General features: G+C 39.3%; 3 protein-coding genes and 1 pseudogene across 6 annotated transcripts; 2 read left to right on the top strand and 2 right to left on the bottom strand.

Annotated features, from left to right (window-relative positions):
* Window positions 1-985: 985 nt before the first annotated feature.
* On the top strand, window positions 986-1,561 carry LOC137712085 (uncharacterized). The gene has a single exon (XM_068451229.2). The coding sequence runs from the start codon at window positions 1,047-1,049 to the stop codon at window positions 1,470-1,472; it is 426 nt and encodes a 141-aa protein (XP_068307330.1). The 5' UTR covers window positions 986-1,046; the 3' UTR covers window positions 1,473-1,561.
* Window positions 1,562-13,967: 12,406 nt separating this feature from the next.
* Window positions 13,968-16,219, top strand: LOC137713990 (pentatricopeptide repeat-containing protein At5g66520 pseudogene; annotated as a pseudogene).
* Window positions 16,220-16,528: 309 nt separating this feature from the next.
* LOC137713128 (serine/threonine-protein kinase STY13) lies at window positions 16,529-19,757 on the bottom strand. Its single transcript, XM_068452388.2, has 7 exons — window positions 19,375-19,757; window positions 19,058-19,223; window positions 18,402-18,534; window positions 18,071-18,266; window positions 17,474-17,598; window positions 17,224-17,382; window positions 16,529-17,099 (listed from the first exon to the last, which is right to left on the bottom strand). The coding sequence occupies exons 2-7, from the start codon at window positions 19,186-19,188 to the stop codon at window positions 16,785-16,787; spliced, it is 1,059 nt and encodes a 352-aa protein (XP_068308489.2). The 5' UTR covers window positions 19,189-19,223; window positions 19,375-19,757; the 3' UTR covers window positions 16,529-16,784.
* Window positions 19,758-21,219: 1,462 nt separating this feature from the next.
* Window positions 21,220-25,546, bottom strand: LOC137712676 (protein NBR1 homolog). 4 transcript variants are annotated; one of them, XM_088683862.1, is made up of 9 exons: window positions 25,189-25,546; window positions 23,725-24,361; window positions 23,482-23,616; window positions 23,241-23,400; window positions 23,021-23,144; window positions 22,670-22,921; window positions 22,329-22,478; window positions 21,555-22,175; window positions 21,220-21,464 (listed from the first exon to the last, which is right to left on the bottom strand). In XM_088683862.1, the coding sequence occupies exons 1-9, from the start codon at window positions 25,213-25,215 to the stop codon at window positions 21,366-21,368; spliced, it is 2,205 nt and encodes a 734-aa protein (XP_088539988.1). In that variant the 5' UTR covers window positions 25,216-25,546; the 3' UTR covers window positions 21,220-21,365. The 4 variants fall into 4 exon arrangements, with proteins under 4 accessions (XP_088539988.1, XP_068307905.2, XP_068307907.2 ...); XM_068451804.2 differs by having other exon boundaries at window positions 23,482-24,361; XM_068451806.2 differs by having other exon boundaries at window positions 23,241-23,616.
* Window positions 25,547-25,740: the final 194 nt, after the last annotated feature.

The following is a 25,740-nucleotide window of genomic DNA, read 5'->3' as shown; positions in this document are numbered from 1 at the left end:
AATTTGGGTGTGTTTCAGATCGTTTCATATGAAAAGAAAATTTGGAGTTTTCAGGTATATGTCAATTTGGAGTTTTCAGGTTTAATCAAATTTGGGGTTTTAGGGTTCTATCAAGAGATAATCATTTGTTGCTGATCAACGAATTTTTGGCAATGTCTAAGTGATCGTCGTTGGCTAGTTTGCAGTAGAACATGGTAATAAACCTATGTTATCAGACTGCAAACCAATGCCACCATATATTTCTTGGTGGGTTGGAGAAACATCGTCTTAGTGCTTTTTCCGTAAACATCATATTTTCTCACATTGGATTCGAGGGGTGTATTTAGAGATTAAAGTTTTATTTAAAAAATATCCACGCTTAAATAGTCATTTTATATTATAACAAATAAGTTATTTATTGTTTAAAATTTAAATGAGGTGTAGTCAACAATTGTAGAGTGTCAATAAAACAATCCCCAATATTTTATTTTATGACTTACATGTTTTTAAGGGGCAATTAGCACAAATGATCAGTTTTTGACATTTGGTTGCAGAAATTATCAGGTTTTATGTCATTGTAGTGCGATCGTTGTGTGGTTGTAAATAAAAATAATAATCATTTTTGCAACCAAATGTCATGCTAATTGTCCTTGTTTTGCTAAGATGTGTCTTGTTTATATAGGGAAAAATTATAACAGCACATTATAGTCAATGCAACTTGTATTTCAATCGAGTTTAAGCTCACTTGGGTTAGGTTAGGGTTTAACATGAATACTAATTCAAACTCAATTTTATAAATTATAACAAAAGTTTAATTCTCGCTATTCCCTTCAATTTATTTTGCAACGTCAGAAATGGGGACTAGCCCAGCCCATTTGCCCATTTGCCCATTATGTGCTTACCTCACATGCTTGTGAAAGATAAAATTCTTACGCCCACAAAAAGGATATGGTTGCCTAACTTATATCTCGTTTACGTGGTACCAATTGTGACTTGTGAGGTTCTAGGTTGCCCAAAAGATAACATGGCACATACAAGACGTCGTTAGATAACAAAGACAACTCACCATGAAGCAAAAGTTACAGCTTGAAGATGTCGATAGAGAACTCGAAATCATCAAGGCTGTGGCACAAGCTTGGTACAGCCACTCCGGCAACTCCCGGCCCATGTCCGAATTTGATGCCCACCGGAGAAACTACAAAGGTAAGTCACCGTCCCGGTTCAAGCTTGAAGCAATGAGAAAATCATCATCAGCTAGTGCACATCAGAGTGGTTATGAAAAATGGGATTTTGGGCAGTCACTATGGGATGCTTATGAGATTGTTGCCGTGTCGAAAAGGTTAGAGACGGGTCTAGTCCTTGATGAGTTGGAGAGTTCGGCTCGAGTCCATCGGAAACGTAGGGAGAGCAAGCACAGTCTTAGAAGTTTTTTCAATACAATGTTTTCAAGGAGATTTGATGAGTCAGATATGCCACCTGATGAGGATACGTAATTCGGGTCCTTGATTTTTTGCAGCGTTATCGTTCTTGTTAGTGCGAATTACATCGATTTTAATATATATAGTGTTTTCTTCGAATATTATCTACGTTTTTTACACTACTTTTTTTCTGTATGCGTGAAGAAAATAATTGTTGTCTTTCAATATTCATGTGCTTTGTTGGCGATCAAAATCTTTGTGTTAAGCTAAACTAGTACTGCACGTTGTAACTTTAGCAAGTGAATAGCGTGTCGCCGGATGTTACCAAGAGTTGGTTTTGAATCTTTTGATTGACTTTGGAATGATGAAAGTTGCAAAACTATGTTGGGAACCAAATTAAGTTCTTCAGATGGCATAAGGCATGAGGTAGAGCTGGATTTCATAAGATGTTTTTGCCCGTCTCACCGCAAAAGCACAAAGGTTTTAGCATTTAGCATTAGTTCTGTTACCGTCAATTCTCAAAGTCATCACAAAGTGTTTCGCATTTACTTGCTGCACAAGTAAATATCACTCATGCCGCTGCTGCTGCTGCTGCAGTCTTATTTCAATAGGTAAAGTAGTACTAACAATAATAATTAATAATAATAACTTGTTTATTTAGTAAGTGAAATACATTTCACATGACAATTATGGCAACCTATTGAGATTAAGAGCCTGATTAAGGAAGTTTAGCATGATAAAAGGACAGGCACTTTATTTATTAGTACCGAGTAACATATGTTTGCCTGCCTGCCAAACATCCTTGTCAAGGATTCTTCGGCGCCTTAGCCCGCTTTGAACATCCTCCACTTGAAGAGCTCAACCCCCTTGGGCTTCTCCTTCTTGTAATCATCCTCATCAACGTCAACGGTTTCCTCAAAAACAACGCAATTCCCGTTGGCATCGCACTGCGTGACTCTCTCGGTCACTTCAACCGTCTTGTGAACTTCCGGGATGTGGTGCTGCTTCTGCTGACACTGTTCGTAGTACTGACCGCCGTAGTTCTCTCTTCCAGGGGCCTGGTTGTTGCATAGGGTTTGGCCATGAGGGTGGTGAGGGACGTCAGTGAGGACACTAGGGGCTGTTGTCAACCTATGCACGTGGGAGTAATAGTCTTGCCCATTTTCGTGCGTGGTTGGGTAACTTGGGTACTCGTAGCTTCTCCTCATTTTGTTTTGCAATCACAAATTCACTGGTACGTTGAACTTGAAGCATTAGGAGAATGCAAAAGCTTCAATTTATAGGCAGATTGGTTTGGCCTTTATTCTAAAATGATAAGGGTGGCATCTAGTTCTGCTGACGTGAGGTAGGCTAGTTTTTTAAGGTATCATACGTGCGTAAAAGGTGCATTGGCACATGTCCTCAAATTTCAAAGAGCCCCAAAAACTTTTCATCCTCCTACCCTGTATATTACATATGAGTAAGTTTTTTAATAAATAAGTTTTTTTACTGTAAAAAAAAAAAGTTATCATCATATGATTTTATTTATATTACATTTGATTAAGTGGAGCCTATATCCTTTTTCATTTTTTTTAGCAATTAAAAGAAAATTTTGTGTATTACTTTCTTTCACTTTTCTCTAAAAATAAAAAATTAACTTGTGTATTACTTTCTTCCACAAACACGTGTATTTTCGTATCTCTCTTTCACTCTTGCTCATTTTTTCCATGGATGAACCCTAAAGCATAATGTCATGGAAATTGTAGATTATTCAATTGTTAAGAATAAAATGATTTTAATTAAGTTTGAATATTGATTGTTGAATTATGTATAAATATATTGTCCAAAAAATTAGTTTTTTTTTTTTCATAATAAGGAGGACCTTTTTATTAAATTTGCACAAAGCTCCCAAAATGTCAAGAATGGCCCAACCTTCGGCCCCGTTTCTTTGAGTTCAAACTTTTTTTTTTTTAAATTAGAGTATCATCATCTTGGTCAAATAAAAGGATGATATATCTAGCATGCTGACATGAGTAAGGTCAATTTGTTAAAATAGTATGTCGATCAACCTTTTTATCTAAAGTTTGAATTTCCCATCTATCTAAATTAGAATTTCATCTTGTCAAATAAATAGGTGGAATCCAACTATGTTGACGTAGTTTTAACCAATTTACCAAACCAATGTGCCGACCTCCTTACATTCGAGTTCAATGTTTTCTCTATATAAATTAGATTATCGTCTTGTCAAATAAAAAGGGTATGGCATCTAGTTCTCATTCTTTTTGTCTATTCAACAGTTGATTCAAGCATATGAATCTAATATTTGCTGGAAAGGGTCAGCCAGAAATAGGATTATTTTCGAACGTTAATTACATATCTCCTTGGCATAATATTTTAATGGGTCTCAACAGCAGTTTCCAGCTTGGTGTTGAATGTCATAGTTTTATAAAGGCTCATATTCCTATGTGCAGTGAAGGAAGCAGAAATTTGTGGAAAAGAGGTTGTAAAAAGGTTTCTACAAAGAAAATATATATAAATACATTTCTTCGATCACTTCTTGTAGAGCTAAAAATAATTTCAAAAATCATGGAGCTGACACGTGAATTATTTCTTAAGACAAGACTGCCCCTATTAAATGAGCATGGAGCAGTTTCATTCACCATGCGTAACTAAGGTAGAGCAGGCAGAGATTAACAATTGCTCACGGCATCCCTACCCGTAAGAAAAGTTAAGGGTATTTATGATAGAATAATCATTTATACTTATCATAAATATATTCCTAATTAAAGAAGATATTTTTCAAGTAAGTTATCATAATTCCGTTTATTTAGGATATTTACCTAATTACTTCACGATATTTATTTACACAAATATTATAGAATATTCTCACCTAAAATACCACATAGGGCCGACCACCCCTAAACCCTAGAGAGCCATCCCATCTCCTCCTTTACTCCTATACATACTCCATTTATCTCCAACATTCAGTAAGTTTGAGCTACCCCTAAAGAGGCTTTTTGCTTCCCACAAACACTCTACACATTCTTTTCAAAATTTTAACTTTGGCATCAGAGATTCTTCGGCCAAAGCCCCCCATTCATCGTGGGTGCGTGAGGCTTTTGACCTTAATTTTAGATGTTATTATTTTACAGGTGTAGATTTATCAATCCAAAGAAAGCAGAAATTTACATCCACACTTCTCACTTTAAAGAAAATATAAATTACTGAAAGACTATAGAACGAAAATACAGGTTATTTGAATCAACCGACTATAATGACCTTGTAGTAGCTCCATCGTTGGCCGATCTGTTGTGTATCTAGTGACCTTCAAACACGTGGTGAGAGGCGATACAAGACTAAATTAGATTTTACATTACAATATTTATAATCCGTAATTTTTATTCAGAGTATGAACTATTGTTTAAGTGAATTTTGTTTGAACGTCTAGTCGGGATTTAATCTGACAACGTAACATGCAAATATCTCGAGGATATAACTATTACATATGTTATTAGCCATTTAAGACTAAGATTCTAAAAGATGTTAGACTCTAGTTGGGCGGTGAGCTAGAACCTAGCACCTAGGTGGCTAGGGGGGCTTAGAAGGACTAATTGTATTGTGATACATTAATTGCAAAATGAAATAACATACAAATTATAAAGTATTAGAACATATTGCAAAATGAAAGTTATCAGTTTTCTGTCTAAGTGAGAGTTGCGACTTAGTTCGGTGCCTAGACGGGTTTAGGCGGGCTAGGCCAACACCTAAGTAGGCTAGACGGACGCTTAAGCGGGTCTAGGTGTACTTTCTTAATTTTCAAACATCCTAAAGACTAATCAGGGCGGTAGACAGCCGTCTAATGCCTAGGTGGCGCTAGGCAGGAATTTTTAAAACAGTACTTAAGGCATTCAAAAAGAGTCCAAAAGTGAACAAAATGGCACTAGCAACCCTTCCCATCTCTCCCGCCAAACCCACAACTGTCGTAACTACCATCCCCCAGTTTCCACACAATCCCAAAACCCTAATTCTTCAGCAATGCAGAACCACCAGAGACGGGTCTAGTCCTTGATGAGTTCGAGAGTTCGGCTCGAGTCCATCGGAGACGTAGGGAGAGCAAGCACAGCCTTAGAAGTTTTTTCAATACAATGTTTTCAAGGAGATTTGATGAGGCAGATATGCCACCTGATGAGGATACGTAATTCGGGTCCTTGATTTTTTGCAGCGTTATCGTTCTTGTTAGTGCGAATTACATCGATTTTAATATATATATATATATATAGTTTTCTTCGAATATTATCCACGTTTTTTACACTACTTTTTTTCTGTATGCGTGAAGAAAATAATTGTTGTCTTTCAATATTCATGTGCTTTGTTGGCGATCAAAATCTTTGTGTTAAGCTAAACTAGTACTGCATGTTGTAACTTTAGCAAGTGAATAGCGTGTCGCCGGATGTTACCAAGAGTTGGTTTTGAATCTTTTGATTGACTTTGGAATGATGAAAGTTGCAAAACTATGTTGGGAACCAAATTAAGTTCTTCAGATGGCATAAGGCATGAGGTGGAGCTGGATTTCATAAGATGTTTTTGCCCGTCTCACCGCAAAAGCACAAAGGTTTTAGCATTTAGCATTAGTTCTGTTACCGTCAATTCTCAAAGTCATCACAAAGTGTTTCGCATTTACTTGCTGCACAAGTAAATATCACTCATGCCGCTGCTGCTGCTGCTGCAGTCTTATTTCAATAGGTAAAGTAGTACCAACAATAATAATTAATAATAATAACTTGTTTATTTAGTAAGTGAAATACATTTCACATGACAATTATGGCAACCTATTGAGATTAAGAGCCTGATTAAGGAAGTTTAGCATGATAAAAGGACAGGCACTTTATTTATTAGTACCGAGTAACAAATGTTTGCCTGCCTGCCAAACATCCTTTTCAAGGATTCTTCGGCGCCTTAGCCCGCTTTGAACATCCTCCACTTGAAGAGCTCAACCCCCTTGGGCTTCTGCTTGTTGTAATCATCCTCATCAACGTCAACAGTTTCCTCAAAAACAACCCAATTCCCGTTGCATCGCACTGCGTGACTCTCTCGGTCACTTCAACCGTCTTGTGAACTTCCGGGATGTGGTGCTGCTTCTGCTGACACTGTTCGTAGTATTGACCGCCGTAGTTCTCTCTTCCAGGGGCCTGGTTGTTGCATAGGGTTTGGGCATGAGGGTGGTGAGGGTGAAAGAAACTAAATTAGGGTATGAAAATCTGAATTGCATAAGCTCAACTCAGTTATCTTTGAGTGAGTCAATGACTTCATATTTATAGAGATTACATGAAACTGTTTTTTACAGATTACAAGTATTTCAGATTTACAAAACAACTGAATAGGTTACAAAGAGATATAGATAAGCTAGAACTGAACAAATTACAAAGAGATGTAGATAAGCTAGGATTATTCATATATCCTTTGACTGATATTTGAACTGTGGCAATCTGTTTGAATGGTGGGAGCTGGGATTTGCTGACTGGCACAATTTTCGACTTATATGGTTGATATGGTTTATCACTCCCCCGCAAGCTTAACGGGCGCTGACGAACGGGAAGCTTGGAGAGAAGATATGAGAAACGAGACGATGAAAGGCCTTTGGTTAACAAGTCAGCAAGTTGATCTGTAGTAGCCATATATCCGACATCAACTTCCTTCCAAAAACAACCTTTTCACGAACATAATGATAATCTACTTCAATATGTCTCATGTGTGCTTGATAGACTGGATTGGAAGCAACTGCTAGGCCACTTATGTTATCACACCATAGACGTGGAGGTGCAACAGATAAGTGAAGGTCTCGAAAAAGTTGTCGAAACCATGATAAAGTGGCTGCTGTGTATGCTAACTGACGATATTCGGCCTCTGTGCTAGACCAAGATACACCGCGTTGCTTCTTGGAGCTCCATGAGATAAGATTATCCCCCAAAAACATACAATAACCACCTATGGATCAGCGATCATCAGGATCACCCGCATAGTCAGTATCGGCAAAAGCCGTGAGCGCCAAGGAACTGGGTGTGTAGACTAGAGCATGATCATGAATGCCTTTTAAATAGCGAAGAATTCGCTTCACTGCTGCCCAGTGATTGGTAGTGGGAGAATGCATGTATTGGCATACCTGATTTACGACAAAGGCGATGTCGGGACGTGTGAAAAGCAAGTATTGTAAAGCACCTACCACACTTCGGAATGTAGTGCCATCAGAAAGAGGTTCACCCTCATATAAGCTGAGTTTACGTCCAAGAGCATCGGGAGTAGTCAGTGGCTTTGCATCAGCCATATTTGTCCTTGTGAGAAGGTCAAGAATTTATTTGGATTGAGATAAGTACATGGCCTGAGAGGTACGCTTTATTTCCATCCCCAGAAAATAACTTAGAGGACTGAGATCCTTCATAGAGAACATATTGCCGAGTTGTGCAATCAGACTGGAAATTTGTGAAGTATCATTTCCTGTAATAAGAATATCATCCACGTAAATTAATAAGTAGACCACATTTTTCCCGTTGAAGAATGTGAAAAGGGAAGAGTCGGCAACAGAAGCAATGAATCCCAAGTCTTCAAGATGATGGGAAAAACATTGAAACCAGGCACGAGGTGCTTGTTTCAAGCCATATAATGACTTGCGTAAACGACAAACATGAGAAGGAAATTGAGGATCAACAAAACCTGAAGGTTGACGCATGTAAACTTCCTCAGCTAGTGTGCCATGAAGAAATGCATTGTGGACATCAAGTTGTCGAATGGGCCATTGATAGTGTAAAGCAATGGACAATATCATACGAATGGTGGCATGAGTCACAACAGGACTAAATGTTTCACTGTAATCAATACCTTCTTGTTGGTGAAATCCATTGGCAACAAGACGAGCTTTATATCGCTCAATGGAACCATCAGATTTTCTTTTAATGCGATAGACCCATTTATTCGGCAGTACATTCATTGATGGTTGAACGGGAACGAGAGTCCATGTGCCGGTACGTTGCAAGGCATTGAACTCGTATCCATAGCTATTCTCCATTCAGGAGACTTATTGGCCTGGGAAAAACAAGTCGGCTCAATAATATCGTTAGCTAAAACAGTGTGAAAACTATATTTAGGATTGGGTTTCCTTATGCCATCTTTTGCTCGAGTGATCATTTGATGACCAATAGAAGTAGTTGGTAAACTTGCATTCACAGGTAAGAGTTCTAGGATAGGTGCTACGTCAGGGGTAGGAGAGGGTGTCGGGGTGTGCGTGGGAGGTAATGGGTGAGTTTGTGTAGTTGGTGAGTTTATGAAGAGAGATGATGGCTGAGGTGGGGTTTGTTGAGATGGGACAGGTGGGGTGGTTTGAGGAGTGTTAATATGAGTAGGATTGGAGTGAGGCAGTGGAGTCGGTGGAGGATAAGAGTGAAGGGATGAAGGGTATGAATCAAAAAGTAGGAAAGGGGAAACGGATGAGGAAGTCGTAGCTGTAGTAGGAGTGGTTTTTTTAAATGGAAAACACTTCTCATCAAAAATAACATGGCGAGAAAGAAAAATACGACCTGTAGACCTAAACACCGATATCCTTGTTGGTTTAAGGAATAACCTAAGAAAACACATTTTTTGGATCGAAATTCAAGTTTGGTTGTGTTATAGGGTCGAAGATATGGAAAACAAGCACAACCAAAAACTTTTAAAAAATCATATTGAGGAGGCTTTGAAAATTTTTTTTGAAAAGGACTCTCATCACCTAAAACTTTGGTTGGTAGCCGATTAATTAGATAAGTGGCAATGTGAAACACCTCATCCCAAAAGGAGGTGGGAACAGAGGCATAAGCAAGTAATATTAACCCGGTTTCAACTAAATGACGATGTTTTCTTTCGGAAATGCCATTTTGCTCAGGGTGATGAGGACATGTAAGACGATGATTAATCTCATGATTAGCAAAGAATTGTTTGAAATGAGTGTTTACAAATTCTCCGCCTCTATCAGATTGAAACGATTTGATGGTTTGGTTAAACATATTTTCAACAAGCTTTTTAAATGACACAAATGTAGCAAACACATCCGATTTTAATTTTAAAGGAAATAGCCAAGAGTAACGAGAAAAATCATCAACGAACACAACGTAATACTTAAAACCATTCATTGAATAAGAGGGAGAAGTCCATACATCAGAGTGAATAATTTCTAATGGAAAAGAGGAAACAAAAGTAGACAAACTAAATGGTAACTTATGGCTTTTACCTAAGGGACAGGAGTGGCAAAAGTCAGGAGTTACATTACCACTAAGTGGTAATTTATTTCGATTAATTAAAAACTTCAAAACATTGGATGATGGATGCCCTAATCGAGAGTGCCACATAGTATTTGACACTTTACTTCCTACAAATGCATGGACGCCACTATTATTTGATGAGACATATGAAAAAGGGTAGAAACCATTCCTACTCCGGCCGTGGAAAAGGGTCTTCCCCGTGTGAAGATCCTGGACATGATAAGAGGTAGGGTAAAGTGTTAGGGAACAGTTGTTATCATTGGTAAACTGATGGATTGAAATGACATTAGTAGAAGCATTTGGGCAAAGTAAGGTATTGGGAAGGTTAAATGTATGGTGTGGTGTGTGAATGCAAGAGGAACCAATATGAGTGATATCCAAACCTGTTCCACCCACGACTCTGACATGATCTGTGCCATTATAAGGCCGTGGATTACTAACTTGTCTAGGGTCATTGGTGATGTGCGCATTGGCGCTGGAGTCAAATAACCAATTTTGAATTGTAGGAGTGGAGGCGGAAGACAATGGTGCAGCAGCAGCAAAGGCTTGGAGTTTGGGTGCGGGAACACGGCCTTCATACGCCATGTTTAAGCGATTGTAGCAGTTAATCGCAGAATGACCCGGACGGCGACAAATTTGGCAGTGTATGCGTCCAAAAGAAGGAGGAGCACCAAGAACACCATCATGGATAACACGAAACTGAGCTCCAGGATGATGATTGAGATTGGCAGGCCTGTACTGATTTCTCATAGTTGATGAGGAACCACGTCCTCCACGAGAAGAGGAAGAGAACGTTCCACAACCACGATTGTCGTGGCTGCCACCATGACCACCTTGAGTGCCAGCGAGAGCTGTGGGTCCAGTTTCTGCAACAATAGAGCAGTGCATCTTGTGCCGGCGTTCAGCACCTAGGAGAAGGGCTTCAAGTGCACCATAGCTGATGGCTTCCTCACGAGCTTGAGCGGAGGAAACTGTACTTTCATATGCTGGGCCAACATTGTTAAGGATAACAGCAACTAAATCCGAATCGAAGATAGGAGCACCAGAGAGTGACAATGTATCGGCAAGACAATTTATTTTATCCAAAAAATCAGAAATGGAAGAATCACCTCTGTGAGTATTCATTAACTCACTACGAAGCTGGAAAAGACGACCGGTGGATTGAGAGGCATATCTTTCACGAAGAGTGGTCCAAGAAGAATGGGAACTAGTTTTCCCAATCAAGGTTGCTAGTACAGTAGGATGAACGGACGAGTTGATCCATGACATGACCATGGCATCCTGTTGTAACCAGGTGTCAAATTCAGGATTCACCAAGTCGGTGACGTTGCCAGCATCATCTTTCAGGAATGCAGGCGGGCATTTGGTTGTTCCATCGACAAAGGAAACAAGATTGCAGCTTTGAAGTAAGGGTAGCATCTGGGCATGCCAAAGGGGATAGTTCGTACGATCTAATTTGATCGTAAGAAAATGGGAGACATTGGGTAGAACAGGGAGAGGAGATTGGGTTGCCATGTGAGTGAGGAGAGAAAAGAAAAAAAAAATTGGATCAAAGCGGACAATATCGTGCTACAGTGGTTGGGTAACTTGGGTACTCGTAGCTTCTCATCATTTTGTTTTGCAATCACAAATTCACTGGTACGTTGAACTTGAAGCATTAGGAGAATGCAAAAGCTTCAATTTATAGGCAGATTGGTTTGGCCTTTATTCTAAAATGATAAGGGTGGCATCTAGTTCTGTTGACGTGAGGTAGGCTAGCTTTTTAAGGTATCATATGTCGGCAGAAGCGGCGTTGGGGTGCGCAAAAGGTCCATTGGCACATGTCCTCAAATTTCAAAGAGCCCCAAAAACTTTTCATCCTCACTACCCTGTATATTACATATGAGTAAGTTTTTTAATAAATAAGTTTTTTTACTGTAAAAAAAAAAAAAATTATCATCATATGATTTTATTTATATTACATTTGATTAAGTGGAGCCTATATCCTTTTTCATTTTTTTTAGCAATTAAAAGAAAAACTTGTGTATTACTTTCTTTCACTTTTCTCTAAAAATAAAAAATAACTTATGTATTACTTTTTTCCACAAACACAAGTGTATTTTCGTATCTCTCTTTCACTCTTGCTCATTTTTTTCCATGGATGAACCCTAAAGCATAATTTCACGGAAATTGTAGATTATTCAATTGTTAAGAGTAAAATGATTTTAATTAAGTTTGAATATTGATTGTTGAATTATGTATAAATATATTGTCCAAAAAATTAGTTTTTTTTTTTTTTCATAATAAGGAGGACGTTTTTTATTAAATTTGCACAAAGCTCCCAAAATGTCAGGAATGGCCCTGCCTTCGGCCCCGTTTCTTTGAGTTCAAACCTTTTTTTTTTTTTTTTTTTTTTTAAAATTAGAGTATCATCATCTTAGTCAAATAAAAGGGTGATATATCTAGTCTGCTGACATGAGTAAAGTCTGTTTATTAAAGTAGTATGTCGATCGGCCTTTTTATCTAAAGTTTGAATTTCCCATCTATGTAAATTAGAACTTCATCTTGTCAAATAAATAGGTGGAATCCAACTATGTTCACGTAGTTTTAACCAATTTACCAAACCAATGTGCCGACCTCCTTACATTCGAGTTCAATGTTTTCTCTCTATAAATTAGATTATCGTCTTGTCAAATAAAAAGGGTATGGCATCTAGTTCTCATTCTTTTTGTCTATTCAACAGTTGATTCAAGCATATGAATCTAATATTTGCTGGAAAGGGTCAGCCAGAAATAGGATTATTTTCCAACGTTAATTACATATCTCCTTGGCATAATATTTTAATGCGTCTCAACAGCAGTTTCCAGCTTGGTGTTGAATGTCATAGTTTTATAAAGGCTCATATTCCTATGTGCAGTGAAGGAAGCAGAAATTTGTGGAAAAGGGGTTGTAAAAAGGTTTCTACAAAGAAAATATATATAAATACATTTCTTCGATCACTTCTTGTAGAGCTAAAAATAATTTCAAAAATCATGGAGCTGACACGTGAATTGTTTCTTAAGACAAGACTGCCCCTATTAAATGAGCATGGAGCAGTTTCATTCACCATGCGTAACTAAGGTAGAGCAGGCAGAGATCAACGATTGCTCACGGCATCCCTACCCGTAAGAAAAGTTAAGGGTATTTATGATAGAATAATCATTTATACTTATCATAAATATATTCCTAATTAAAGAAGATATTTTTCAAGTAAGTTACCATAATTCCATTTATTTAGGATATTTACCTAATTACTTCAAGATATTTATTTACACAAATATTATAGAATATTCTCACCTAAAATACCACATAGGGCCGACCACCCCTAAACCCTAGAGAGCCAGCCCATCTCCTCCTTTACTCCTATACATACTCCATTTATCTCCAAAATTCAGTAAGTTTGAGCTACCCCTAAAGAGGCTTTTTGCTTCCCACAAACACTCTACACATTCTTTTCAAAATTCTAACTTTGGCATCAGAGATTCTTTGGCCAAAGCCCCCCATTCATCGTGGGCGCGTGAGGTTTTTGACCTTAATTTTAGGTGTTATTATTTTACAGGTGTAGATTTGTCAATCCAAAGAAAGCAGAAATTTACATCCACACTTCTCACTTTAAAGAAAATATAAATTACTGAAAGACTATAGAACGAAAATACAGGTTATTTGAATCAACCGACTATAATGACCTTGTAGTAGCTCCATCGTTGGATGATATGTTGTGTATCTAGTGACCTTCAAACACGTGGTGAGAGGCGATACAAGACTAAATTAGATTTTACATAATTTTTATTCAGAGTATGAACTATTGGTTAAGTGAATTTTGTTTGAACGTCTAGTCGGGATTTAATCTGACAACGTAACATGCAAATATCTCGAAGATATAACTATTACATATGTTATTAGCCATTTAAGACTAAGATTCTAAAAGATGTTAGACTCTAGTTGGGCGGTGAGCTAGGACCTAGCACCTAGGTGGCTAGGGGGGCTTAGAAGGACTAATTGTATTGTGATACATTAATTGCAAAATGAAATAACATACAAATTATAAAGTATTAGAACATATTGCAAAATGAAAGTTATCGGTTTTCTGTGTAAGTGAGAGTTGCGACTTAGTTCGGTGCCTAAACGGGTTTAGGCGGGCTAGGCAAACACCTAAGTGGGCTAGACAGACGCTTAAGCGGGTCTAGGTGTACTTTCTTAATTTTCAAATATCTAAAGACTAATCAGGGCGGTAGACAGCCGTCTAATGCCTAGGTGGCACTAGGCAGGAATTTTTAAAACAGTACTTCAAGGCATTCAAAAAGAGCCCAAAAGTGAACAAAATGGCACTAGCAACCCTTCCCATCTCTCCCGCCAAACCCACAACTGTCGTAACTACCATCCCCCAGTTTCCACACAATCCCAAAACCCTAATTCTTCAGCAATGCAGAACCACCAGAGACCTCAACCAAGTCCATGCCCATCTCATCAAAACCCGCCTCCTCCTCAACCCCGCTATCACCGAAAACATCCTGGAATCCGCCGCCATTCTTCTCCCCAACTCCATGGACTATGCTCTCTCCATTTTTCACAATGTCGACGAACCCGATTCGTTGGCCTGCAACATCATGATAAGGAGCCTCATATACCAGCATTCTCCTCTGGGGGCCATTCTTTTGTTCAAGAAAATGCGCGAAAACTCTGCTGAACCCGATGAGTTCACGTTTTCTAGTGTACTGAAAGCTTGTTCAAGACTAAGAGCATTGAGGGAAGGAGAACAGATCCATGCCCACATTGTGAAATGTGGGTTTAAGGTAAATGGGTTCACTGAGAACACTATGATACTTATGTATGCAAGTTGTGGGGAGCTCGATGTTGCCCGCCGGGTGTTTGATGGATTGCCCGAAAGGGCACTAATGGCGTGGAATTCGATGATGGGGGGTTACGTGAGGAGCGAATGTTGTTGGGGAGATATCGTGATTCGATGAAATGTTAAAATTGGGTGTTGGGTTTGATGAGGTTACTTTGATTAGCGTTTTGACAGCATGTGGGAGACTGGCCAATTTGGAGCTGGGAGAGTGGATTGGTGAGTATATAGAAGCAAATGGGCTGAAGGGGAACATTGCATTAGTCACTTCTCTGGTTGATATGTATGCAAAATGTGGTCAGGTAGATACTGCAAGACGATTATTTGATCGAATGGATCGAAGACATAATGTTGCGTGGAGTGCCATGATTTCAGGTTATAGCCAAGCAGATAGGTGCAGGGAGGCGCTTGGTCTGTTTCATGACATGCAGAAGGCAAATGTGGATCCCAATGAGGTGACCTTGGTCAGTGTGCTTTGGTCCTGTGCTGTCCTTGGAGCTTTGGAAACTGGAAAATGGGTTGAGTTTTATATAAAGAAGAAGAAAATGAAGCTCACAGTTACCCTTGGAACTACACTAATAGATTTCTATGCAAAATGTGGGTGCGTTGATAGTTCAATTGAAGCATTTAACAGGATGCCTGCGGTAAACGTTATCTCTTGGACAGTGCTAATTCAAGGTCTTGCTAGTAATGGACAGGGCATGAGAGCGCTTGAATACTTCCAATTGATGCAGGAAAAGAATATCAAGCCAAATGACGTGACTTTCATTGCCATTCTTTCTGCCTGTGGCCACACAGGTCTGGTTGACGAGGGTCGAAATCTTTTTACCCGCATGAGTAAAGATTTCAGAATTGAACCGAGGATAGAGCACTATGGTTCTATGGTTGATATCTTGGGTCGAGCTGGGTTGATTGAAGAGGCATATCAGTTCATCAAGAATATGCCTATCCAACCAAATGTTGTGGTTTGGAGGACATTGTTGGCTTCATGCAGAGCACAGAAGAATGTCGAAATTGGTGAGGAATCATTGAAACACATAACAACATTCGAGACCCCTCATAGCAGGGTGTACATTCTGCTCTCAAACATTTATGCATCGGTAGGCAGGACTGACGATGCTCTTCGGGTTGGATATCAAATGAGAGAAAAGGGGATAGAGAAGGCTCCTGGGTGTGTAGCATGATCGAGTTGGATGGAGCTGTTTATGAGTTCTTCGCTGAAGACAATGCATGTCCACACTCCACACTCGGGTTAGATATCAAATGACATTGCAACTCACGACATGATGAAATGGATTAAAGAGGCCAGCTACGTGCCAAACACAGCAGATGCAAGACTAGATGCAGAGGACGACGATAAGGAAGCTTCGGTATCCCACCACAGCGAGAAGCTGGCCATGGCGTTCGGTCTGAACAGAACAGCTCCCGGAACTACACTTAGAATATCAAAAAATCTTAAGAGTCTGTACGGACTGTCACAACGCAACGAAGATGATATCGAAGGTATTTAACAGAGAAATTATTGTCAGGGATAGGAATCGTTTCCATCATTTCAAAGGGGGGGTTTCTTGCAATGACCATTGGTGAACTGCACAGCCTCTTTTGTATTTGAGATATTTTTGAATTATGACTAATGTACCAACCATTATTGTCTAATTCTTGTTCAATATTGATCTGACGCGATTCTGCCGGCGCTTCAACGGCGTGACAGGCGAGATATTCGGGCTGACGGAAATTCGCTCTGGTTAAATTTTCCTTTATGTGAATGCTCTCAACAGTTGCAATTTTACACAAAAATAGTGAGCAATAACTCACGCAGATGAATCTACGGAAACATAACAGTTGCTTTTACACATACTGTTGGCATTAATTCAAGGTTTGAATCGTTTTCGTGAAGTTTAAACAGCTTAGAATTTCCGAGCATATGGAAGCCGCTTTCGATGAAGAATTTAAGTTGGATTTCTTATCCAGCAAGCATCACAAAGAAACCGTACTCGAAAGTATTAGCTGCTAGATGTTCAAGATTATCAAAACGGGGTTAAGATCCTACACATTGACATAATCCAGCAGAATATTGGACAGATACAGATTGGTGTATTCATCTGACAATTGCACTTGATGAAATTCGACACTGATCAGCTTAAACACGTACCATGTTAACGAAATATACTTAATCGAACTAGATTCTAGTGTTTACGATCTTCCCTCCTAACATTATTGACCCCAAGGACGGACGTTATGGACATTCTCTTCAACTACTCAATAACACTGGTTAAAGCAGAAGAAAAAACCTTTTGGTTTGTCTTCCATTTCTCCTAATTTGGGCGTCTCCCCCAAGCCTTCACGCGCTGACATCAAGGCGCTTGTACCAGGAGACTCTGGCAGCAGGACTCTGTTCTCAGTGAATATCCGTGGCAGAATGGCAGGTTTAGGAGGAGATATGGTGTAAAGAAAATCGAGTAGCATTTGAATTATTTGGCTGAAATTAGGTCGGGCGTTTGGGTCCTCCTGCCAGCACGAAGTTAGGATGATGTTCAACTCCTCTGGGATGTTTTCGGAACTAGGCCTCACATTCTGAAACAAAAAGTATCGAATAAATCATCAGGAAAATTTAGCAGCACCACAAGCACATTGGACAAAAAACTAACGTAATGAATGATTGATATTGGAAATATATCGATGAGGAAGATATGTTTACTTTAAAAGCAGCTGCATAGGCTGCTTGGAGATTTGACATGCCTTCGAAAGGCAATTTGTTGTGTAAGAGTTCCCACAAAACAATCGCGAAGCTATACGCGTCCACTTTGTGGTTGTAATGCTTTCCCTCTCCCTGCCTTAATGTAACAGTACTGTACAACTGCCCAAACATAAGAAATATCAACTCGAATAAGCAGGTATTATCAAGTGTGATGGTTCATGAGAAAGAGGGGGGAGTAGGGTAGTAGTACCTCTGGAGCCATCCAACGGTATGTCCCGGTTTCTGCAGTCATCATCTCTGTTAATGACTCCTCTCTCGCCAACCCAAAATCCGCTAATTTAACTGTTTTGTGGTCTGCAGTCAAGAGCAAGTTCTCTGCACCCAAAAAATTAAGCAAGCAGATGACCTAAATCATACAAATGGTAGATAAGTCTTACATAGAACGTTGTTAGATACGTAGAATTTATTCAAAAATGGAATTGGAGAGGGACTAAACCGACTACAAGCGGTGTATAGCCCTCAGTTTAGATCCCCTCGGGTTCTATTCTTAATGAAATCTTCTACCATTCCTTGAAGCGCCATCTTACTAAAATTAGAATCAAGTCATAATCGGAAACTTAAACGTATGACTATTAACACCAAAAGAAAGTTGGGTGATTGAACAGTGCAGACAAAACTCACAAGATATTGACTACAGAAAATAAATACGACATCCAGAGACATCAGAGTTTGTTTGACATTATTAGAGAAGTTGTGGAATACGCAATTCAGTTCCGAAACAGTTTGTGAATCTCAGTACTCACACTAATAGAATTCAAAGCAGTTAAAACGGGATCTGAAAAGTTACCAGGCTTCAAATCACGGTGTATGATCCCATGAGAGTGCAAGCACTCCATCGCATGCGCAATATCTAGTGCGAAACCAACAGCAACGCGTATGTCCAAGCACCTTGGCCGCATGTTTAGACAATATTTACGCAATGTACCTCCTAATAAAAGCTCAGTAACTATTACCATTACTGGCTCCTTGCAGGCACCAATAAACTGTTGAGAGGCAGCGTACCTTTATTAATTATCAGATGTCGACACATAACAATTTGACATTCATAACTGCACAATCTAACTATTGTCACCAGTCACCGATGACTTAACAACTAAACAACGGCAATTAAACCGAACCTTCACTAAATTTTTATGCTGAACTCTCGACAACATTGCAACCTCTCTGGCAAACCGTCCTTCTTTCTTGATAATCTCCTCTGGAGTTCCTCCTCTATGAACAACTTTAATTGCAACAGTCTGGTTTTTGTATCTGATTCGAATCCAAAAGGCCGAAATCAAAAGAAGTGAGATAACTGCAGCACAACAAATCTCCAAAGTGAACCGTAATTACTTGCAAGCTGCAATCTAATCACTTAAGAAACTCATTTTTCGCCGTCAAGAGAAATTCATCAGGTACTTCTACAGAACTACAGTTCACTGAAAACCTAACCATTTCCGGGATCTTATCAAAATTTGAATCTAACCATTAAACCAGATTAAATTTTCAGCAAAACCCAAAATACAGTTCAGAATGCAAAACAAGAAAATGTTTTGATAATCTCCACAAGAAAGCAATTGTAGTTCATCTAATCTAAACAAGATGAGCCAAAAAACTTGCAAATCTAACCAACATTACTATCAACTGAAGCGAAAAGGCGAACCGCAGAAATGCCATTGGCCACAAATCAAGACACAAGGTCTCCAGTGCAGACCAAAGAATTCAAGTGCAGAAATCGAAAACTCGAAAAATCAAAAGATTGAAAGTGAAGTGAGGGTGAAGCTGTACAACTTACTTGCCCTCATAGACTTTGGCATGAGCTCCCTCACCAATTCTTGGTCCAACAAAGAGATGCTTAGGATCAATCAGCCATTTGGCATCCAATCTGAACTCATCAGCTGAGTAAAACCTACTCCCAGATTCCATCCTTCTACACAACCCAACAATCCAACTTCAAAGCCCTACATCCATATCACACAATATCAGAAACCCAAAAGCCAAAAAGCACTTTTTCAGAAGCTAATTCATTCATTGATTCTGTGTGAGTGGATAAGCTGACACAAAGGGAAAAGCAGCATCCCAAAGCTCATAAAACTCACAGGAAGTACTTACATGTCCTTGGGGGAGGCAAAAGCATGGAACCCCACATGTCCTACCAGAGAGGAGATTGTGACAGCAAAAGCCCCAAAGCAAAAGCTCAATGCCCAAAGTGCAATTTTTTTTACTTAGAAAATTTTTATGGGGAAGTGAGAAAATATCCCTCAGAAGGCAAAACCAGAAGCTTAGCAAAAGCACTTCCCCAAGTGAAAACTAGAGTGCTGCATACATATACTAGTTTGATTAAAATTCCATGGTCCCCATCATAGAGATTAAATAAATGGGATTTGTGGGAATAATTAATCTCTTAGGGCCACAGTGCTTTCAATCTTGTTCTGCAGATGGAATCATGGGAAGGGAGAGAGCCTAAAGATCAAGTTTTTAAGAACACGGGGGGTGTGTGTTTGAGGAGAGAGCGAGAGGAGACAGAGGGGAGTGTTGAAGCGCTTTGACATATAAGTGAATATTGAAAAATCACTCGAAGTACTTTCTACAAAAAAAAAAAAAAAAAACATATTATAAAAATATTTTTAATCATTTAAAAAGTATTTTCAAACAAATTCATGTTGTAGTTAAATGGGCAGAAGAAACTGCCGTATGACATTTCGAACTACCATTTTAGTTGAATTGACCCTCTAAATAATTTTTTTGGTAAATTAAAGACCCAAACTTTTGTAAAGTGGCCAATTTATCCCCTTGCTTATAGACCCTATCCGCTCGAATTGAAGGGCATTAATCTTTCCAATATTTTTGCTTACATGTCACCCAGGACAACCAACTAAATAATTAAATATACATGCCATATTTTAATTGATAGCTCTAGCTGATACATGGATGTATTAACGACAAATTGGTTGAAATATAACGGTTAAAGGTCAATCGACTAATTAGAAAGTTTATGCTATTAATTTATCAAAAATATAATTTAAAAAGTCAATCGTCAACTTACCCTAAGCTCGTGGGAGCCATAAACAAATCAAGAGTACACGGAAACTGATGTTGTCGACATGGAGGGTAAACTAGTAAAGCTAGTCAATTAGAAGAGTACTTTCTACTTCCCACCTTTCTTCTACTTGTACCTTCACTTCAATCACAGCTAGTCATCTAACCTCCTCTCAGCCGACTTCAGATAATTCTAAATTTTTTTGGTAGCCATCCGAACTCAGGCGGAATGATCGACATTTTAAAATTTTCAACGAAAAGAGAAGTGTTCTATACGGTCTAAAATAAGTAACAAACATTGACCCGTTACATATAAGGAGTCGAGCAATGTTTCATTTTCAATAAGAACTTATAACGAGACCACCTCAGAAAGAAGGAAAATATGTGGCAAGAAAGGGGAAAAAGCCGAGAGGCGAACGGTGGGAAAGGAGAGTTTAGCATCAAAGCGGCAAAAAGTCTTTGTCCTTTCTCTCCCAAATCACTTGCAACGTTTCAGTCATTGACTAAATAAACGTTACAGGATAAGTCGGTCCAATTTGCCGTGCAAAGTTGCCAACTCCACCTTATTTTCAAAGGCACCGACATTGGTCTTACAACTGGAATGCGGGAACGACTGTATCTCAAGCCTATCCCGCATCATGACACTTGATCGGTATGAGATACTGCATGCAACCAAAATGCTAAAAACGCCTCTCAAGGCTATCTTGCACCATGACGCTTCATCGGTTTGAGATACTGCTATATTGATGCCTGCATCTAACGGAACTATTAATAAAGTCAAGCGGGGCATCCAAAAATATAGAAATTAAAGGTGAAGGGAGATAGGAATACATAACTTGGATTATATTAAATCCAATACTTAGATATAAGGTACCAATTTACTTAATAAATAATTAGATAATAAGAAAGCAATGCACATGGTCCCCAAAAGCAATCAAAGCATCATATTGCATATGGCAAAATGCCAGCCAATTATTCCGGACACAAACACCACACACACACACACATATGTATTTATATAACTAGGGTTATATTAACAGGATTTATAAGTAGTTGTCTTCCATCTAAAGCGGCTCCTCGTTGATCAGATCCATAACCACACGCTTGATGCTTCCATTGTTCTTCACCAGCAGCTTCTTGTTCATTTCGGTATCACAGAAACCCTGCACAAAGCCATCGTACTCAGAAAACACCGAAAATTTGGAGATGAACTATCCGGCAAGATTTAGACAAGGCCGGGTTGTGCAACTTACCATTTCCTGCAGCTCCTCAAGGATAGGATCCCAGTCCAAAACCTCGCAGAGATCTTCAACAGACTGCTCCAGGTTGTAGTTGTTCCTACGCAGAATCTCCTTGTTCAAATTGACCTGCTTAAACCCCATCGCCTCGAGCTCCTTCAGCATGGTATCTTCCACAGCATTGTTTGAACTGGTCCCTTCAGATGATGCCAGTGCATTGACAACAGGTGGTGATTTGGGGGAGGGCGGGGCTGATTCATAGATATCAACCATGGGATACGACACAGTCGAACCCTGTGGGTCAAAGGTGGGATATGACACAGTTGAAGGACCCTGTGGCTCAACAGTGGGGTACGACACAGTTGAAGGACCCTGTGGCTCAGTAGGGGCAGAGGGGCTGTGGCCAACCAGCAAGCTATCGTTGATGGGGAAGTGGAGCTCCTGGTCATGTCCAAGCTGTTCAGTAGGCACGGGCTTCACTGGTTCCTTGAGTGGGGTAGAAGCAGAAGGCTGGAGAAAGTCACTGACAGCAGCTGGTTGAACGTTCACATCCATTTTTTCATATTCTTTTGGGGGCAAATTCAAGTTCAGACCTTGAAAGCTCTCAAAGAATGAATCCTTCAAGGAAGCATCAACCTGCACAAGGGAATAAAGGATAAGAAGATTTGTCTAGTTACTGGCATTAGAGCGTAAAGTTGTTTGGGAAAACATCCACCTGAATGCAAAAAAAAAATAAATAGAGGTCATAAAAAAAGCACAACTATATCTGCTTTGTAATGAGGAAGATACCTGGATCAGAACCCAAACACGTTGACCAAACTTTTGGCCAGACGGGGTTGCCATCCTCCAGTGTGAGATGTAGCGACCAGGTGAATCGGGCGCGGTAAAATCAACAGCAATATCGAGTTCATTTTCAGCTGGCACACCATCCGCAGGAATCTATAACGAATCATGAAATTAAAAAATGACAACAAAAAAAAAAAAAAAAAAAAAAAAAAAAAACACTAATAAAAGAACTAAAACAAAAATGAATGAAAGTGTCATAAAACCCACGAAATATGCAAAGGCAACAAATATGTAAATATTAAACATGACTCAAACAATTCCAGAACAATGTCAAAGCATGGCACCTCTATCTCGACTGAATCTGAATTGCTAAATCTGTCACCCCCAATCCACACAAGTGTTGTTCCTTGAGGCCACACCATACTACCATTGTTGCGCATCCGCCATATTTTGGTAAATGGAGTAGATGGGGCTATTAATGTACCATCCATTACATTGACATCCAATACAAAGTGGCTATCAAGCTTAGGGTGGCCTGGGTTCATACTTAAACCTCTCAAGATTTTTGGCATAACTGGGGGGCCGACCCATGGAGGCTGCCATTAAGGATGAAAAGGAAAGGTCAAATTCATAACAAAAATAAAATATGGTATCTAAGGGAAAGAAAAAAAAAAGTATCAAAGGGATCTACACACTTGCTCAAACAACCCCTTGAAGGGCTGTGGATGACGATAAGAGATAGGTTGGTCAATCCTAATGTAATCAGTCGCACTACCCTTACTTGCAAAACAAATCTGACAGAGGTCATAATTTTCTTTCCTGCAGAAAAGAAACAGAAAGTAACATCAATATTGAGAGTTCAACAAAGTTTCATTACCAACTTAGCATCAGAGATTTGATAAGTTCCATTCTTACACTATTGACTTGAATCGAGGTCCAACAATTGGATGACAATCACAGCCATCACAGTGAACACCTGTGTGGAACATACCACCCATCGCTTTGGAGTGAATTCTTTTGAAAGGAATACGCCGAGAGGCAGCAGGAGTAGCTGAGTCATTTGCAATAGGAGTCCCTGTAAGTGAACATTCGTTGAAACGATTACTAATCATACCATTAATATGGCTCGCAAGGAAAGCTGAACTTGTTGACGCACCACAACCAAAAGGCTTCTTGTTGTGAAGTTTCTTTTGAATATTGAGAAGACCATTGGGAAGCTCCTTAGACTCCTTCCTTGCATCACTGGTGTGAAAACTTGATCCAGCTGGTGCACCATTTACAGGCGTGGATCCTGATAGATAAGAATCAGTAGGAAGGAAATTGAGATCAACAGTTGCATGAAGAGGTGGATCAGACATCCCCACATCCTTGGTCACATTCACAGAATCCGTCGCCTGACCTTTTTTGGTGCTTGATTCCTCGGCTGCAGACTTTAAGATGGGTTTTGACTTGCCATCACCCTTCAGATCATTTGAATTACCAGCAGCTGATGGAGCCACGTGACTCCCAGAGGCACCGCTCTGCTTGCCTGAATCTCCTTCGGCCTGAACCTGGGCATCTGGAATCAGGTACGATAGGCCCATCTTTGAAAACCAGTCAACAAGCTCCGTAAACACCGGACTGGATGATGCAGCTTTTGAAGCCAATTCAAGAGGAAACTTAGAAGCAAATTCCCGAAATGGCTCTGGCAGGGACTTCAGTGCTGCACCAGCATCAAAATTTGGTACTGGAGGTGGACCTTGAGGGGACCTCAAAGGAGTAGAACTTCCACTTGACTTGGCAGATTTATCATTGTTAATCTGTACAAATATCTTCAAGAATTTGAGCTTCTGCCTCATCGTGTCATGCAGATCACCATCATCAATAAGAGTCACTTCATCACCATCTTCATCAATGTACGTCATAGTAATGTCAGCATCAGGGTGGAGATTGAAAAGACTCAAGATCTTTTCTCGCAATCCAACCATGTCAAGATCCAGTTGATTGTTCTCATTGACACTAGCATTGAAACGCCTCAGTGTTTCCGCATATTGAACCTTTAGGACAACCAGTTACATATTAGTGCATGCGAAAGTAACCAAATAAGCATAGAATGTAAATTGATTGCATCACGCTGTTAACTTACTTGAAATAACTAACAAAGAGTTACATATTCAGCTATCCGGCCAGAATATTTACAAAAATTCAAGAAATTTTCATATTTTAAGATTAACACAACAGCTATAACCAGTCTAAGGGGTTTGACAATTGTATAATACGATGCCAACATCTAGTGTGGTTGGTAAAAACCCGAAAACTAATTATTATCCTGATAACGCAACCATGTAAACCTCGAATAGAAAACAAACACAGATAAATTATTCCAAATGGATTACAGTTAATAAGCATATACATCCAACAAGAACAGTATTACAAGAGAGAGATACAGAAAATGAATAAATCTTTTCAGACCCAACAATAAAAAATGTTAACACAAATTGAGTGCAAATGACAAAATCAAAATTGATCATAAAACTAGATTAACCATGGTAATACTCCGATGATAGCTTAACCATGTTAATACGCCGATTATCCAAAAAATGAACAATCTTTCCCAGAAATAAACATTCGATCAAATAAAGACCCGATGCATCATAGAACTCAAAATTCAAAAGTCATCATCACATAAACCCTCCCCAATTACCAAAACCCAAACATAAGTCCATCAATCAAGAACCCCATTTCACCCAACAGCTCAGTCGCATGTCAAATTTAAAAACCCATTTTCCTTGCCCCAAAACTTTCCCATCAACCAAACAGCGCAAAACCAAAAACCCAATTAAAAAAATTCAAATTCGAAACCGAAACTTCCAAAAGATCGCACCTTGATAACCTTGGTCGACGACGCCATAGCTGCAGAAACAACCAACCAGTGTGCTCCAAAATCCCAGAACCAATAGTAAAACCCTAACCCTACACAATTACAGAACCGCTCAGGAACAAGAAAATCGGATGTTATGTCGGAACCCCAAGCCCCAAGCGTACCCGTCAGCCGCTATCACCGCCTCTCTCTCTCTCTATCTCTCTCTCTCTCTCTCTCTCTCTATCTGTGAAACGCAGAGAGGAATACGTTGTTTGTGTGTGTTTATAGATCGAGCTTGGCTTAGCGAATAAGAAATTAGATTGACTTCTCGTTTTCTTCTCGCCAAAGATAGGTGCGCGGATTTATTAAGCAGAAGATTGCTCTTGTGGTTGGAAGATCCACTTTAAAAATGTAGAACCTCATACGTGGATTTGTTTGCTATTGCCACCTGTACGTTATTTGTTCATTTTCTTTTCACTCGAAAAAAGTTCCAAGTCTTATGTGATCGTAGTTTTTTTTTTTTTTTTTTTTTTTATTATTATTAATTTTATTAAACGATAAATTTTGTTATAT

This window comes from Pyrus communis, chromosome 14, assembly GCF_041283825.1.
Source record: "Pyrus communis isolate YQ-2024b chromosome 14, ASM4128382v1, whole genome shotgun sequence".
In the NCBI taxonomy this organism is placed as follows: Eukaryota; Viridiplantae; Streptophyta; class Magnoliopsida; order Rosales; family Rosaceae; genus Pyrus; species Pyrus communis.
Note: the sequence above shows the minus strand (reverse complement) of the source record. Positions and strands in the feature narration are given on the sequence as shown.

Bases quoted from the DNA above. Each gene is read 5' to 3' on its own strand.
- LOC137712676 (XM_068451803.2), bottom strand. From the start codon at position 25,215: ATGGCGTCGTCGACCAAGGTTATCAAG. The intron at 24,362-25,188 runs GTGCGATCTTTT...GTTGTCCTAAAG, and splicing joins CGTCGACCAAGGTTATCAAG to GTTCAATATGCGGAAACACT. The intron at 22,176-22,328 runs GTATCTTCCTCA...TCCCTTGTGCAG, and splicing joins GTGTTTGGGTTCTGATCCAG to GTTGATGCTTCCTTGAAGGA.
- LOC137713128 (XM_068452388.2), bottom strand. From the start codon at position 19,188: ATGGAATCTGGGAGTAGGTTTTACTCAGCTGATGAGTTCAGATTGGAT. The intron at 17,599-18,070 runs GTAACTTTTCAG...TTTTGGGTGCAG, and splicing joins ACACCGTGATTTGAAGCCTG to AGAACTTGCTCTTGACTGCA. The intron at 17,383-17,473 runs GTACTACTACCC...ATGTTTGGGCAG, and splicing joins ACCGTTGGATGGCTCCAGAG to TTGTACAGTACTGTTACATT.
- LOC137712085 (XM_068451229.2), top strand. From the start codon at position 1,047: ATGAAGCAAAAGTTACAGCTTGAAGATGTCGATAGAGAACTCGAAATC.